Raw genomic sequence first — 17435 nt, 5'->3', positions numbered from 1 at the left:
GGTGCCACCGCCACGCTCTGAGACCTCCGCGGCTCTCAGAACGTTGGTCCACCCTGTCCCCAGCTTTCTCTGGTTTGCCCATCCCTCAGCAGCCCGAACGTCTTCTGTTTCATCACCCTGGGCTTTCCAGCGTGGCACTGGGTTCAAATCCTGGGGCCTCCAAATAAGAGCTGTGTGACCTTGGCAGGTCCCGTCTTCCAGAGCCTCAGTGACTTCAAGAACATGGTTTAGGCGTTCCCATCGTGGTGCAGCGGAAACGAATCCGATTAGGAGCCATGAGGTTGTGGGTTCGATCCCTGGCCTCGCTCAGTGGGTGAAGGATCCGGCGTTGCTGTGAGCTGTGGTGTAGGTCACAGGCACGGCTTGGATCTGGCGTGGCTGTGGCTGTGGTGTAGGCCGGCAGCTGTAGGTCCGATTAGACCCCTAGGCTGGGAACCTCCATATGCCGCAAGTGCGGCCCTAAAAAGACAAAAAAAAAAAAAAAAAAAAAAAGACTATGGATTAAAAGCCAGTACTCTGCCTGTCCTCAGACCACACCCTCCGAGTACAGTACTGGTTGGGTGCAGACTCCAGGGGCTGGTGCCCGTGCATGGCCTTTGCTCGTGACCTGACCCCAGCTGCCCGCTGTGTCAGCCGGGTGAACGACGGGGCAGTGGTCTTCGTGGCTGTCCGGCCAGGCCGGGCTGGGCTGTGGGTCGTCTCTCCTGAGCTCACGTCTGCTTGCCTGTCTTTCAGGAGCCCAGCAGCTGGGGCTGCCGTATTACACCGACCCTGGAGGACCAGGGCTGAACCCTGCTGGGAATCCCGTGGCGATGGCTTTCCAGGTTCAACCCAACTCACCCCAGGGAAGCATGGCCTACCCGCCGCCCCCTTCGTACTGCAACACGCCCCCGCCCCCGTATGAGCAGGTGGTGAAGGCCAAGTAGCCGGGGAGCTGCTTGGCGCCTGGCTGTGCGATGTGGCCGGGAGGCGCGGAGGAGCTGTCCCCTGCCCTCCCTCCCCGCCGCCAGTGTGCACTTCCAGGAAGGGTCTGATGAGCCTCGAAGGGCAGATGCCTCTTTGACGTCTTCAAAGCAAGCACAGCTTCCTTTCAACTTTTCCTCGGAGGACTAATATTTGAATTCACCCTGTGTCTCCTGTTGCTTCTGTTTCCGATGTAACCTGTGCTCTGGCCGAGGGGACAGTCCCGAGGGGTGACACCCTGGGGGGTGTCCAGATCCTCAGGAGAGAGACTGGGGCTGAAGGCGCCGCAGGGCGCGGGCAGGTGGGCGGATGCGCAGCGGCCTGGGGCCCGGCCCCGCGCCCAGCTCGGCCCAAAGGGGGCCCTGCGCAGTCAGCCGAGGGACCCCCTTGTCCCGTGAGTCTTCCTCCTCAGAAAGCCGTTCGAGAGCCGGCCGTTGGGGGGGCGGCCCGTGAGCACTGCTGCCTTCCCTCTCGTCCTAAGGACGCCAAGCCCGGGAGAGCCCTGCCCACGGCTCGCAGCTCAAGGAGGTGAGATGCTCGAATCAGGCCACGTTGCTGTCTACGGTGATCTGAAAGCCACTAGGAAAGTTATTTAAATTCATGAGCGATTGTGCCCCCCCTCCAGGCCAGACATTGCATTTTCTGAGCCCTTGGTCTGGCTTGGGGGTCGAGAATGTTCCTGCTGCACCGAGCCTCTGCGGAAGCCGGCCTGGGGTCCTGTCCTGAGTCGGTCTCCGTCGTCCCCTCGCCCTCCCCCGAGGCCGCTCTGACCGGGGCTTGAGATGGACACTTTCAGGCCGGGACTGGAAAGCCACCTTAGTCCCTGGACAGAGGCCTCCCAGCGGGCTTAGCCTGGGGTGGGGGGAGACTGGCCAGGGTCCCGGCTGTTGGATCTCAGCGGGTGGGCCCCAGGGCTCGGAAAAGGAGGAGCTGGCTCAGAAAAAGAACACAGAACCCCAGGACTGCAGATGCAGCGCCTCAAAAATACCGAGTAGATTTCCCCAAAGAAGAGGTTATGTTAGAATAAAACCAGACGTGGTTGGAAGCAGAAGCCCTGACTCAGAAAGCTCGCTGGCCCTGGGCTCACGGGTTGTCCCGGGTCATTGGTGGGCCGGAGTCCTCCCCTGCGTAGTTAGTGATGCCCACAGTTGTGTACCTAATCTCAGCTTGAGACCTGACAGGTCGCGTATAGGAGGGCAAAGCAGCGTAGCCAAGACTCGTAGATGCCTGTCTTTGTGGTAGTGCGACCAGAGGGGGCGGGGCGGGGGGGAGGGTAATTTTTGAAATGAACTCATCAGAGCCCCTTGCGAACTTGTCCGTCATTGAACTTGAGCATCAGGACATCTCACTGGGGTGGATACTGAATGTCTTCCTTCCCCCAGCCCCAGTCCTGGTGTCCCTGCTCCACTGGGACTTCACTGGGGATAGGAGTGGGGAGTCAGGATGGGGCCACAGTGACTGCCTTTTCTAGGGATGGGGACCCTGGGAGCCTCCCCTGGGAATTCCACAGGAAGCTCTTGGAGCCGCGGGAACAGTCCGTGAACACAGATGCTGCTGCCCGTGCCCTTGACCTCCCCCCCCCAGTGTGACCTCTGAGCTCCTGTCCCCGACTGCAGTACCCGCCCCCTCAAATCCTCGATTTCAGTGAGATGACAAAGCACAACATTTGCTGTTTACAATCCAGGACAACTACATGGGTCTGAAAGTTCCTTTTCCTCCAGGTCATCCATTCTGCATTTTCCAGTCCAGTTTCTCTCCCTTTACTGTTCTGAAGAGGAAGCTCGGAGACCCCCTTGGGGTGGGGGCACTGGACCAGAGGGCAGCTGAGTAGTCACCCACATGTCCCTGACTGAATTTCGTTTCTCTTTTTTGATAGCAAATGATATTAAGCGACTGAATGATTTGGGTAGCTCTCAATTTTATATTGACGTTTGTGTGAGATACATGGTGTTTTTCCTCGAACCTGGCGGAGAGCCCTCTCCTGGGGGCACTACGCTTCCACTCTCAATGACCTTCCTGCCCACTCCGTGCTGTTGGCAGAGACCGTGCCCCTGGAGCCAGGCCAGCTCCCGGCGGGTGAAGTCCCGTAGAGTCGGGGGCGAGGAGAGTGACCTGGGAGCAGGATCCCTGCATGTTCTTCCTCTGCAGACACATGGCTCATTTCTCTTTTTTGTTCTTTTGATAGGACCCCGTTTCCTATGTATGCAAAATAAAGATAAATTTGGGCCCGTGCTTTGGCTCTTTTGCCGGGGAGTAGGAAGGAGGGGGTGCACGGTGGGCAGGTTGGGGCGGAGGGGAGGGGGTGCTGCAGCCAATTCCGGGAGAACTGGAAATTGGATGCTTTCCAAGAATGTAGGGAACTTTGGGTTCGCCTACACCTTTCTAAAGTCCAGCTAAGGAGAAAACGATCTCAAGTAAGGAGGAAAGAGTTCCCATTGTGGCTCAATGGGTTCAGAACCCAACGTGGTGTCCGTGAGGATGTGGGTTCCATCCTTGGCCTAGCTCGGTGGGTTAAGGATCCGACATCGCTGTGAGCTGCAGTGTAGGTCGCAGATGCAGCTCAGATCTGGTGATGCTGTGGCTGTGGTGTTGGCCGGCAGCTGCAGCTCCGATTCCACCCCTAGCCTGGGAACCTCTATATGCCACAGGTGCAGCCCTAAAAAAAATAAATAAAAAAAAAAAGGTAGGAAGACTGGCATTAGTTACCTGGAGCCTGGATGTGCTTTGCCTGTGTAGTAAGCCCATCGGTCAGACACAGTATTTCTCTCACGGGGCTGTAGCTGCTATACTTAGGCTGTGTTTTAGAAGAATCACTAATTGTGATCATGTTTCTAAAGAAGTTTTTTATCATTTGCTTTTTTTTTTTTTGAAAATCTTTTCCTTTTTTTTTTTTTTTTTTTTTTTTTTTGTCTTTTTGCCATTTCTTGGGCTGCTCCCGCGGCATATGGAGGTTCCCAGGCTAGGGGTCAAATTGGAGCTGTAGCCACCGGCCTACGCCAGAGCCACAGCAACGCGGGATCCGAGCCACATCTGCAACCTACACCACAGTTCATGGCAACGCCGGATCGTTAACCCACTGAGCAAGGGCAGGGATCGAACCCGCAACCTCATGGTTCCTAGTCGGATTCGTTAACCACTGCGCCACGACAGGAACTCCTCATTTGCTATTTTAAAACAGTACAAGGAATAGGGCAGAAGAGGCCTGGTGGTCTGCTGGTGGGGAACTCAGAGCTGGTGGGGCCTTACCTCTCCCCCCCCCATCATCTGTTTGTCCCAGTGGGATGGGAACAGGGTCATTTACAGATCGAAGATCACGACTAGGGATGGCAAACTGAGTGCTCACTTTTATCTGTCTCTCCCAAATTTCACTGAACGCCGAGAAGTCCACACGCGCTCTCATGGCAGAAACAAAAGTGCAAGAAGAGTAATGGTGAGTCACTTCCGTGATAGGCGGGGGCAGGTGGGATTGAGTGAGGAAGAAAAGAGATCTGAGAAGATAGAAGCTGCAGAGCTGCGGAGAAGGGGGCTGGGCTGGGAGGGGAGCTGCTGGAGGAACCAGAGCCCTGCAGGTGAGCGTGTCCCCCCACCCCCAGCACTCTCTAAATTAAGTGTCCTATGTTGCAGATTCTGTAGCGAAGTTCAGTCTTAAGGTTACACGTCCATGGTCTTGGGAGGTCCAGGTTTTTCCTGTGCTCCCAGGGTGCATGAGGGGTGCTGCCTCCATTGCGGCCCAGCTTTCATTTCAGTCCTCAAAGGTGTTGCTGGGGCGGGGGGTGGACAGCAGGTCTAGCCGGACCTCAAGATCACGTGCTCAGGTCTGGTAGATAATGCCAGGACCAGCCTCAGGAACTTGTGCCTCAAATGTCCCCCAGCCACCGACTGTCACTCCTTTGTTCTCACCAAGGAAACTAGGAAATCCTGGAAGAAGCTAGTTGCTGTCAAGCAGCAGAAGGGAGGACAAGGCAGGAGGTGGCGTCTTCATGCGTGCCTTTCACTGTCAGGAGGCACCTAGCAGTGTGACCCCATGTGGGTGAGAAGAGATACAGATACAGACTGCAAAGGTCCTGTGCTCGGGTCAGAGTCCCCAACCTCCCCCCGGAGTCCCCATCCTCCCCCCACACTGCTGACCACTCGCCCATCAACAAGCGTCTCCTCCCAAGTGGGACAAGGTTGTACTCAGGTGGCTAGAACTTCTGCCACCTGAATCCAGGACTGGGCCCTAGAGTGCAGGTACTGGCGTGGGGTGGGGGCGGATAGCAGGAGGGGAACAGGATCCGTGGAGGGCAGCCTGGTGCGTGGGCGGGCTCAGGGGCTCAGGTCCTCAGGACGCAGGACTGGCAGGCTCTCTGCTTTCCGCCTCCCTTCTCTGCGCCCCCGAGGACAAGCGCTGCCCGGGGACCCTCCTTCCCAGTGTCCCTCCACTTACAGAGATGGAAGAGGAGCTGGGAGGGCTGAGGATGTCACCATCAAGCACCAAAAGGCCCCAGTGACCAAAATATGTAGCTCATTTTCCGGAAGCCCTGGGAAAGCACCCCCGCACCTTGCTCAGGTGGGCTCACGTGCTCCAGAACCGGGGAGGCTGCTCTGGGCGCGGCACTGACCTTGGAGACCAGCTCCCTCGGCCCCCCTGCGGCTCCTGCTCTCCCCATCCTCTCCTCCCCGTGCCCCGGTGTCGTGGCCAAGGCCCTGGCTTTGCACGCGCGGTCTTGCTGGATGGGCGCGGAGGGGAGGGCCCGCGCACGCGGATGGACGCCCTGCCTCGGAGTTCGTTCTCGCGTCCCCATTTCCCCAACTAGAAAGTGTGGCCGCCGAGGCTCGCAGGGGTGCCCTGCGGCATAGCCAGCCCGGCGTGGAGCCCCTGGACCTCGGCTTCCGCACCCAGACCTCCTACCCCGCCCCCGCCCCTGGCCCCCGGCCCGCCCCACCCCGAGCCTGGGGGGACCGAGCCTGGGGGGACCGGCACCTGCACCAGGAGGATGAGGCGGCTCCGGAGGGAGGGAGCGGGCTTAGCCCTTCTTGGTCGACGCTGCTGATATTCTTTACTCAAAACCAAACCCGTATCTACAAAAGAGAAACAGACCCAATCACAGAGAACAGACTTGTGGTGGCCAAGGGGGTGGGGGCACTGGACGGGGAGTTTGGGGTTCGTAGATGCAAACTCTTAGGGTTAGGGCGGATAAGCAATGCGGTCCTACCCTACAGCCCAGAGAACTCTATCCGATCTCTTGGGATAGAACATGATGGGAGGTAGTATGAGAAAAATGTGTGTGTGTGTGTGTGTGTGTGTGTGTGTGTGTGTGTGTATGTATGACTGTGTCACTTTGCTGGAAAAAATTGTAAATCAACTAAACTTTAAAAATGCCTTTATTTTTCATCTAGATGCGAAAGTGGTACATACACTTCATCGGGGAAAATGTAGAGGGTGCAGGGAGCACAAATCACAAGGAAAATAAAAACCACCTGCGACCCCAACAGCCCACGATGGCAGTTGGCCGCGTTTCAGTCGCTTTCCAGCTCCCTTGCTCTGATGACAAACACTGCGGGGTCGTTTGGAGCATTCGCTAGCATTTTTCCTGGCATTTGAATGGTCTGTTTCTTCCCCGCAATGATTAAATAGCACCCCACCATCTGGCTGCTCCACCGCTGATTTAACCCGCCCACTCTGATCAAATTTTGGGGTCGTTCCATTTTGTTTTTAATTTTTAAATAACGAAATATTCTCCAGACTCAGAATAATGAGTAACTTTTGCATAATGAGTGGTGGATGCTGGCTAGATGCTCAGGAGCTGGGGCGGGGCAGGGATGAGGACACAGGGGCCCCTGTCACCCTGCACCCCCGCCCGGGCTCGGTACCCTCCCTCCCTTGCCAGCCTGGACTCCCAGAGTCCAGTAGAGGGCTCCTGGGCCAGGGGGGGACAGAGCCTAGTCCCGGAAGCATTTGCCAGGTGAGATCTGCAAACCCCCAGGACGGTGGCTTGTTGGAGTAACTGCGGGTGATACAGCCAAATATGACAACAGCCTGGACACATGCTCCCCTGAGGACACGGACCGAGGCTGGTGGGTCCAGAACATCCATCCGCGTGCGCGGGCCCTCCCCTCCGCGCCCATCCAGCAAGACCGCGCGTGCAAAGCCAGGGCCTTGGCCACGACACCGGGGCATGGGGAGGAGAGGATGGGGAGAGCAGGAGCCGCAGGGGGGCCGAGGGAGCAGGTCTCCAAGGTCAGTGCCGCGCCCAGAGCAGCCTCCCCGGTTCTGGAGCACGTGGTGGACCTGGCGCCCACTTGAGCAAGGCTCGGGGGTGCTTTCCCAGGGCTTCTGGGAAATGAGCTGCACATCCCGGGCACTGGGGCTTTTTTTTAATTAAAAAAAAACTTGGGGGGGGGCAGCAGTGTGCAGTGGCTTGATGTGGGAATCTCAGTTTCCAGGCCAGAGATGGTACCAGGCTGCAGCAGCACAACCAAACCCCAAGCACTAGGCCACCAGGGAACTCCCCACTGGGGCTTTTTGGTGCATGAGGGCAAGGCCCAGAGGCCGTCCGTGCCCCGTGAGTCTCTGCCTCACTGAACTTCCTACCACCACCTTCATTTTTTGTGTATAATCCCCTGCTTTTCTTTAACATTTTACCACATACGTGTTTTGTTTCACTTTTAACTTTATGATAGTACTATATTTCTTCAACTCGCACTTTTTTTTTTTTTTTGGCAGAAGTTGTTGCTAATTTTTCCCTGTTCTGATTAACACTGTGCTGAATGTGCTTTGGCCATTTTTAATGTTCGACATTTATTTCCTCCGAATAAAATCTTAAATTTAAATTCCTGGGTCAGGGAGTTCCCGCTGTGGCACTGGGGTAATGATGTGCCTTGTCTCTCTGGAGGCCCCGGTTGGACCCCCAACCCCAGCTGTGGTGTAGGTTACAGATGTGGCTCCAGTTCCATCCCTGGGCTGGCAACTTCCATGTGCTGTGGGCACCAAAAAGGGAGAAAAAAAGCCTGTCCTGGGGCTGAAGAGTCACCCCCGCCACTTGGTGTCTAGTTAGCTCAAGGTGTGGGTGGCTGGAGTTCCCCTCATTCTCTAAAATAGCACACACACAAAAATTGGGGGTTTTGCCAGATTGAACAAATGCAAATACAGGATGCCCACTTAAATCTGAATTTCAAATAAACAACAAAAATTTAGAAAAAAACAATAAGTAACTGGGTCAAAGCTTACGCGCACTTTCTAGGGCGTTTGGCAAATTTCCATTAGGAAGAGGGTACCGACGTTCCCACCTGCCAACACTGTGTGCTCATCAGTCTGGGTATGGCTGCCAACTCTCACAGTTGGCACCGTTGGAGGAGGGGAAGCCACATTTTTGTTCAGTCTGCATTATTTATTCCATTAATTTCTCAGCAAACTGCGGGAAATGTGTTCCAGAGGGGTGTGTGGTTGGCAAGACTAAGCTTTCATAGAAAACAGAAGGTTGGAGAGAAATATGAAATCTAGCCTTGCATATACATTTGTGGAATGTATAGGAAACACGGCACTGGGAGTTCCGGTCGTGGCTCAGCCGAATCGAATCTGACGAGGATCCATGAGGCCGCAGGTTTGATCTCTGGCTTTGCTCAGTGGGTTAAGGATCCGGTGTTGCTGTTGCTGTGGTGTAGGCCAACGGCTACAGCTCCGATTTGACCCCTAGCCTGGGAACCTCCATATGCCACAGGTGCGTCCCTAAAAACCAAAAAGAAAAAAAAAAAGAAAGAAAAGAAAGAAACAAAACCAAACATAGCACTGAATATATACAGCATCAGGTAGGTAGACACAGGAAATGGGGCATTAAATACATATTACAAGCGGAGTAAGTGGAGGTTCTTTAAGGGTTTACTCCCTAAACACCTGTGGATGCCAGTAGCACTGAGCGAGGCCCGGGATCAAACTCGCGTCTTCATGGATACTCGTCAGGTTCAATACCACTGAGCCGTGAGGGGAACTCCCAGAAAGATTTCACTTTTGTTATAAAGGAGCCCAGAGTGGCTGGCACTGCCACATGCAGCTTCACCATGGTTCCATCGCTGATGAGACGTCTGGAGCTGCAGTGGCGACCCTGTGACCGTGGTGGAAAGGCCAAGATGGTCACAGAGCCACCAGCTGTCGCGGGGTGAAAGCACTGAGCCGGTGAACCAGTTCTGGGTTTCTGATTACCTAAAAAAAAATTCTTATTCATCAGAGATTTTCTGTAGGTAGCTTCCTCATAGGGTGGTTGGGAGAATCACGTGGAGTAGTTTTTTTAATGTGTGAATAGAGACCACACGCGGATAAGCACTAAGGAAAAGGCATCTTCTGATTCTTAGTCGGCGTGTTAATACCGGCTGATCTCAGTTGCCACAAAGGTATTTTCAGCTCTGATAGATGAGTGGTCAAGAGTAAGAGGATGCTTGGGAAGGTCATTCTCTGCTTCCAACTAAGCATCAGTGACCTTGGGCAAGTCTTGAACGTCTGTGGGCCTCAGTTTCCTCAACTGTTCGTAAAATAATATCAAAGTTCCCTTCTAGCTCTAAAATTCGTTGATTTTATTTTCTCTTCTCTAGAAATCTTTTCCATCAGGGAGTGCCCATTGTGGCTCAGCAGTAACGGACCTGACTAGTATCCATGAGAATGTGTGTTCGATCCCTGGCCCCGCTCAGTGGGTTAAGGATCTCGCATTGCCATGAGCTGTGGTGTAGGTTGCAGATGCGGCTCAGATCCCAAGTTGCTACGGCTGTGGTGTAGGCCGGCAGCTGCAGCTCCGATTTGACCCCTAGCCTGGGAGTTTCCATATGCTTCAGGTGCAGCCCTATAAAGAAAAAAAAAATCTATCCCATTACAGGTTATAGGATCTTGGCTGAAGGGACCAGAGAAGGATATGGAAGGTGTGTGACAATCCTAGCTCCAGGTGCAGTTTACAAGCCCCTCTGGGCACCCCGGGACTCCCAGCCAGGCCTCTGCACATGGCGGTATGGAGAGCCGAATATCACCCAAGAAGCAGTCCTGCCAAAAGTGTCCAACCCGGATCTCACAGCATCTGAAGCAGTGTTTCAACAGAAATATTTATGATGATGGAAATATTTGCACTGCCCAGGACAGCAGCCACTGGCTAAATGCGGATATTGGGCACTTGAAATGAGGCTGGGGAGCTGGATTTTAAAATCTAAGATAATCTTCATGAAACTCATTCGATGTCAAATACTCATCTGTGGCTAGGGGCGACCATGCCGGCCAGCGTAGCTCCAGGGTCCAAACCTAACCTCCGAGGCACAGGACGTGGGAGGCGGCAGGACAAGTTTCCATGGGGAAAAGGGTCAGACAAATCCCGAGGGGAGTGTTACAGGACGACAGCCCTGGGGTGCTCAAAACTCAGTGTCCTTAAAACCAAAACAAAAAAGCAGGAGAAGTGAGGGGCTGTCCTAGGTTAGACGAGGTGAACCAAACAAAGCAGGAAGCTGGATGGGATCCCGATTGAAAATAACAACGGTACAGACGCAGAGCCTTCCTGGGTCAGCGGAGGGCGCCAGACGTGCCTGGATGCAGCGGAACAGCACAGGGCCACCGTTAGATTTCTCAGGGGTTTCACCGGGGTTGTGATATTGGGACATGTCCTTATTTCCAGAGGGCGCAAGATGAAGTGTGCAACAAGGGTCTGAGGCCTGCATCGTTGTAATGATGCGGGTGTGTGGGCTGGGGAGGGGGAGAGAGGGAGCTAAAGCAGATTCGGCAAAATGTTTTTAAAACAGTCCTGTCATGCAGGATACTTCTTCCCAGAAAGTAGAGAACGTACTTCATGAACGGAGCGACTTAGAAGAGGTTTCTAGGCAAGCTGCCATCTGGCTGCTTCCTGCTCTTTACCATGAAATGTGTGATGGGAGAGAAGCTAGAGAGGCTTTAAGCACAGAGGAGTCAGGACTGGCTGGTTGAGGAAACTCTCAGAGGCCCCCCCGCCCCCCGAGACGGCCGATGATGCTAAAGTGAAGAAACGGCTTCCAGGCGAAGTTAAAACCCAGGGACGGTCAGCAAAATATGGTACAAAGATGAAGGCAAGAGTGTAGCTGTGAAATCTTTCATGAAAAGTTTTGTTAAGGAGTTCCTGTCATGGCTCAGCAGTCACGAACCCAACTAGCATCCATGGGGATTGAGGTTTGATCCCTGGCCTCACTTGATGGGTTAAGGATCCAGCATTGCCCTGAGCTGTGGTGCAGGTCACAGATGCAGCTTGGATCCCATGTTGCGGTGGCTGTGGTGGAGGCTGGCAGCTAGCCTGGGAACTTCCATATGCCACGGGTGTGGACCTTAAAAAAAAAAAAAAAAAAGAGTTTTGTGAAGAGAAGACTCCAGGGTGAGCCTCAGACAACCCTTCAGATAAAGAACTTTCTTAGAAGGGTTTTGCCTCTCCGTAGCCCAGAAGAAACTGATGTTGCTGCGAGCGTTTGGGGACCTGAGCGTATTTTTTTCACGTGGGGGGACGCGAATCATGTAGTCAGATTCTAAGATGCCCTCCTCAGTCCTCGCCTCCCGACACGGGGCCCTGGTCCAGCCCTCCCGCGCTGTTGGGGGGCTGGCATGGACTCTGAGGCCCGGCCGTCAAAGAATGACTTTGGGCTCCTAGACGCTTGCTCTGGGGAACCCGGCTGCCGTGTCGTCTGCCCCCTCAGGCAGCAGCACCCAGAGGCCCTTGTGGACAGTGCCCTGGGTTGGAGGTGGGTCCCTCCCTTCAGGTCCGTCCCAGACCCTCAGGACGTGACCTTGCTTGGAAAGAGGGTGGCCATGCTGGGTAGGGTGTCTTAGAGCAGAGGGGGGCCGGGAACACACACATGGGAAGACAGTGGAGATGGAGGCAGACACTGGAGCAATGCACCTGCAAGGCAGAGGCCAGGCAGGGTTGGGCACTCCAGAAGCTGAGAGAGGCTCCTGTGCCCGAGAGCCTTAGACAGCATGGCTCTGCCGACACTGTGATTCTGGATTTCCCGCTGCAAGCACTGAGAGAATAAATTTGGTCCAAATATCACCGAGAATGGGAAACGGGGATGGTAGCCCCAGGAAATGAGGAGAGAGATGAACTGACCCCTCCTGCTGGCAACAACAGCTCGCCAGCAGGGGGCGCCCATCCGGGGAGTCTTCCTCCAGCTGCATGGGACATCTTGACGGCAATCTCACGACAGCCCCTGCGCCAGAACGGCCGGCTAAGTTGCTCCTCAACTTCTGTCCACATGGAAACAGACATGTTCATTGGTGGGTTTTTTTTGGGGGGGGTTGTTTTTGTCTTTTTAGGGCTGCACCCGTGGCATATGGAAGTTCCTAGGCTAGGGGTTGAATCTGAATTGCAGCTGCTGGCCTACACCACAGCCACAGCAACAACACCGGATCCAAGCTGCATCTGCACACTACACTACAGCTCATGGCAACACTGGGTCCTCAACCCACTGAGTGAGGCCAGGGATCGAACCCTCATCCTCTGGATACGAGTCAGGTTCATTACTGCTGAGCCATGAGAGCAGCTCCTTCATCCCTTTGCTTTTTGTAAAAGAAGCCACGTCATTGGTTTTGCAGATTCACCCTCAGTCTGGAATTTACTGGTGGACTCTCCATCATCAAAGTGATTCAAATATCTCTGTGAGGTTTGGATTCCTTGTAAACGGGTGGGTAGAGAAGCGTGTCAGACTCCGGGTTTTTAGTTTGACTCTGAAGGGTCTTTGTTGGAGGCGGCGCTCTGTATCCCTGTCTGGGGGAGGGAATCTGTCTGCAGAGAGCAGCTGGCTGACTGTCCTTGCTGAGACTCATTAGGCGGCACAGCAGTAACATTTCTATTCTTTTATTCCTTCAAATGTCTCATAGGCTGAAACCCTGGGAATCATGCTTGTGGGAGCACAGGGTATAAAGCGAGAATCACAAAGGTCATGTGTGTGATGAATGCTCAGATCGGGAGCACGTCCGCTGGCTGCTGCTCTGCTGTCTCTGTCCACTAAGCTTTAAATGATGTGCTGTCACTCTGCCGCCTGCTCTAATGGCTTATCCTCCTCCACTACCCTCACCTCTCAGGGCGAATGGAAATTAGCTCCATTTTTATCCTTGACCTTGAATCATCTGATGCTGCTCCCATAAATCTGGGTCTGGGTGAATCTCGGCCCCACAGCTCAGTAGCTCTGACCTTGGCAGCTCTTCTGAGTCGCCTCGTGGGAAGGTGTGGCCGAGCATCCTCTGCAAGGCCACCCAGGGCTGCCGCCGGACGACGCTTATCAGCACTGCCGCCCTGCCAGCTGGGCACGCGGGCCGCATTCCCGTCCTGCGCTGGAAGCGGGGTGCACTCAGGTGTATGAGGGCCTAGAATAAACGGGTGAAGAATCGAATCGCTGTCGCTATAGTCCTCCAGTAGGTTATTGGGAATCACTGATGACTCAAAAAAGTGCTAATTTTTTTTCTTTTTAGGCCGTGCCTGCGGCGTATGGGAGTTCCCAGGCTAGAGGTCGAATCCGAGCTGCAGCTGCCGGCCTATGGCACAGCCTCAACCACACCGGATCTGAGCTGCCTCTGCAACCTATGCTGCAACCTGCAACGGCGGCTTAACCCACTGAGCAAGGCCAGGGGTCGAACCCGCCATCCTCTCGGACACTATGTAGAGTTCTTAACCCACTGAGCCACAACGGGAATTCCAAATTTTATTTTTATTTATATTTATTTTATGGTTGATTTATATTAGAGTGTACAACAGTGATTCAGTATTTTTTAGATTATATTCCACTTAAAGTTACGAATAAAACATTAATAAAATACACTGGGCGTGTGCGTGCTGAAGTGGGAGGGGCAAGTGCCTCCCGGAAGGAAGGACCTGGGGTTCCCAGAACAAAGAGGGAAGTGCCGCTGGGATGGAAAGACCTGGTGAGAACCACCCCCACCCCGGCCCTGGCAGCTGGGGTTGCCCACTGCCCTCTTAGGTGGGGCCAGCACCGAAGCAACCGGTTCCATTATCGCAGACTTCTTCCCCCAGAAAGTGATCCGATTTCAGTTACTGAAGCCCTAGTTTCATAGCAGAAGTGACAGTTACTGAATGAATGTTCGCACTGTGCTGGGTGTGTTACTGGGATCCCTCCAGCTATTTAATCCTCCCCACAGCCCTACGGGGAGTGACAGTGACAGAGCCCAGATCGGGACCCAGAGGCTGGCTTCAGGGAGCCCTCTCGTTGCAGTCCCCCGTGTCCCCCTGGATTCGGATGCGGGCACATGTCCCTGTCCCTGTCCCCTCTTCCTCCAGCCACCTCGCACTTCCCTTGCTGATCTTCGAGGTCTGATCTTCGGGAGATGGCAACTACCTGTGATGGTGAAATTTCTGGGCAAATGGGGTGCTTTACAAACTCAACACTTTTCATTTATGCATTTTTCTACTTGACTAAAATAAACGGCTTTCCACAGGGACGAAAGCAGAACTATTAGTGAGATAATTCCATGTGAGAAAGCCTTAGAGTGTTTCTGTTCTGGGAACAGCAGCCACCCCCCACCAGGCCTTGTTTCGATGTGTGACAGCGCAGCGGACCCGCCAGTAACGGGATGTTCCAGTTGTGCTCAGGACGCAATGATTACAATAGCAGAGGGAGCTGACTACAGCTCAAGAGGAGTTCCCCGGGAGCGCCCACTGTGGCTCAGTGATAACGAACCCCGCTGGTATCCATGAGGACGGGGGTTTGATCCTTGGCCTCGCTCAGTGGGTTAAGGATCTGGCATGGCCGTGAGCTGCGGTGTAGGTCACAGATATGGCTGGGATCTGGCATTGCTGTGGCTGTGGTGGAGGCCAGCAGCTACAGCTCCGATTCAACCCCTAGCCTGGGACCCTCCATATGACATGGGTGTGGCCCTAAAAAGACCAAAATAAATAAATAAACAAATAAAAAAGAAGAAGAGTCCAGGACAATTATGCGTCCTTTGTGGGAGCAAAAACATCGGGCAGTGCCTGGCCCTTCAAACCCGGCTGGAGGGCCGGAGCAAGAGGAGTTGCAGGCGGAGCACGTGGGCCCCTCCTGCCACAGTGATGCCCAGAGAGCAGGAAGCCAAGGGGAGGAAGCAGCCACAGGCTGAGGAAGCCCAGAGCAGAAGAATGGGGGATGGTGGCTCGGCAGGGGGGTCCTCAGCCTGCAGGGACCTAGAGCCCGTCCACGGCTGTGGGATGGCAGCACCCACATCCCTCAGACAGGAGACGCCTCCCCATCTGCCCGGTGGCATCACAGCCTCCTCCCCTTCCCAGCACCAAACTGGAGCTTCTTTCCTGGAAAGTGCTCTGGGCTCTGGCCCAGAGGACACGAGACTCAGTGGAAGGTTGCAGGGCCGTCCAGGGAAGGCGGCTGCCCAGCTTTCTTCCGCACAGGGTCCCTCCTGCCACCTGCAGGCACTGATCTCAGCCCCTCCCCCGCTGGAAGGTCCAGCCCGCTCTCACCACACGGACCAGAACGTCCAATCGGCTTCTACAGCACGTAACTAGCGGACCCTCTAGTAGCAAAGATAAAAACGAAAGCCAAGCAACGGGAAAAGCAGTTCAGATAAACCGAAAGGGAAGCCAAGCATGGCCGGAAGACGGCCCTCCCCCTGAGTGGTCTCTGCAGGTCTAGACTGGCCGTCTGGGAGCAGAGGATCCAGGGGGAGGAAGACAGGAGCTTTCCTCCAGGGTGGGGGGCCCAGGGCGGCCAGGTCCAGCCTGGCACGCATCAGAAAATGAATCCCCAGACCCCACCCCAGCCCTGCTAATCAGACACTAGCCTAGCAGTCCGCGTCCTATCAAACTCTCCACTGGTTTGCCGAGCCCGGTCCGAGCCCCTCCTCCCCTCCCCCGCGTCCCGGGGACACAGTCGCACTTCCTCTTCCCTCAAATCACAGGCCGCCTCCGCCTCCACTTCCACTCAGCAGACGCTGCCTCACTTCCCACTTCACGGAGGAGCGCGAAGAGGTCGGGGACGTGGGCGGCTCCCTCCACCAGCACCCACCCTCCGCCTGCGTGCCAGCCCCGTGCCCTCTGCCTACCTGAAGCCATCCCTGCAGCCTGCCCCCCTTTCTGTCCTGCATCACTTTTCTAGAACGCTCCCATTGGATCACATGCACTGATTTACAAACACACTGCTATTTTTCTCGGGGGGGGGGGGAGCTTTTTCTTTCCTCGCACCAACTATGGCCCCATTTCTTCCGCCTCGTTTGCACCAAAACTCCTGCAAAGTGGGGTCTGTGCTGCTCATCCATTCGCCAAGGACTTCCAGGCAGCTGAACCCGCGGGCAATTCTTAGCCTCTCTTAGGTTTCAGGGTCGCCCGAAACAGCGGGTCACGCCCTCTGCACACATGCGCGTCCCTCACTGGCCCCCAGGAGCACAGACCCCACTGCTGCTTCTCACGCTCCTTGTCTGAGCACACTCCTCCCAAGTTCACGGCCCTGAAGGCTCTGCCTTGGCCCCTTCCTCGCTGGTTCCTGTTGCCCTCACTCCCTGAGTGAGCTCTCCCACCTCACTCTGCTGCAAAGAATCAACATGCAAATGACTCCAGAGAGGACACTCCTCTCCAAACTCCAGCCGTCCCTGGGACCTCAGACTCCTCGTGCCCAAGTGGACCCCGCTCCGCTGATGGGCCTCTTCCACGTCTCAGCCTGTCCTGGCGCTCTGCCCCTGCCAGGAAAGCCTACTGGCTCCAGGGCACGTCTGGACTCTGGGCACTCTTGCCACGCCCACTTGCACTCACACCGGGACCAGCCTTCCGCTATCCTGCGTCCACCCGCTGTTCCTGCAGGATGATAATGCATCATCAGATGGTGTTCTTCGCCTACGCTCTCCCATGGCTCTACTTCGCCCAGAGCCACGGCCAAAGGGCGCAGAACAGTCTCCCAGGCCCCTCTACTGGCTCACTCTGCTCTTGGACACCCAAGCGCCTCTGCCTGGGCACGCCCTCTGTCCTGTGCCCTTTCCACAGATATGCATCTGGGCCACTCCTTTAAATTACTTCAACCCTTTAAATTACTTCAAGTCTTGGCTCAAGTGTCCCTGTCTCCGGTCTTACTCTGACCACCCTATTTAAAACAGGAATTTGTGGGGATCTCTTGTGGCCCCTCCGGTCTCCTGTCACTGTTGTGGCGCCGGCTTGATCTCTGGCCTGAGAACTTTCATGTTGAAGTGTGGCGCCTCCCAAATAAACCGCAGTAATTTGTGTTCCCTCCAGCACTGTCAGTCCCTCTTATTTAAAAATTTTTTTCCACATTATTCATATGAGAAAATCTGCTTATTTATGCTTATTGTTTGTTGCTCCCTGTTATTCTGCAAATTCTACAAGGTAAGACTTTATGGCTGTCTTGTTCATTGATGGATTCCAAGTGCCTAGAATAAGGTGTGGCATTGAATAAGCACCTAATGACTATTTGCTGAATAAATGAACATCTTTAAGGAGATCAGATATTGCAACAAGAAATAAGAGATGAGTTCCCATTGTTGGTCAGCAGGTTAACCA

The 17435-nt window shown here is 54.7% G+C and overlaps 1 protein-coding gene and 1 long non-coding RNA gene across 5 annotated transcripts in view; one reads left to right on the top strand and one right to left on the bottom strand.

Annotated features, from left to right (window-relative positions):
• VOPP1 (vesicular, overexpressed in cancer, prosurvival protein 1) overlaps window positions 1–3189 on the top strand; it is an 85936-nt gene extending 82747 nt beyond the window's left edge. For 2 of the 4 annotated variants that reach the window (XM_021079347.1, XM_021079348.1), the window contains exon 3: window positions 736–2629. In XM_021079347.1, coding sequence (XP_020935006.1) covers window positions 736–926 — 191 coding nt within the window. In that variant the 3' untranslated portion in view covers window positions 927–2629. Of the gene's footprint in view, window positions 1–735 lie in introns of all 4 variants that reach the window. The other 2 variants (XM_021079345.1, XM_021079346.1) reach the window with 2 other exon arrangements.
• LOC110257627 lies at window positions 1651–9809 on the bottom strand. The gene is made up of 2 exons (XR_002340519.1): window positions 5927–9809; window positions 1651–3159 (listed from the first exon to the last, which is right to left on the bottom strand). It is a non-coding gene; the product is annotated as an uncharacterized LOC110257627 (long non-coding RNA).

Source organism: Sus scrofa, chromosome 18 (assembly GCF_000003025.6).
Source record: "Sus scrofa isolate TJ Tabasco breed Duroc chromosome 18, Sscrofa11.1, whole genome shotgun sequence".
NCBI lineage: Eukaryota > Metazoa > Chordata > Mammalia > Artiodactyla > Suidae > Sus > Sus scrofa.
Note: the sequence above shows the minus strand (reverse complement) of the source record. Positions and strands in the feature narration are given on the sequence as shown.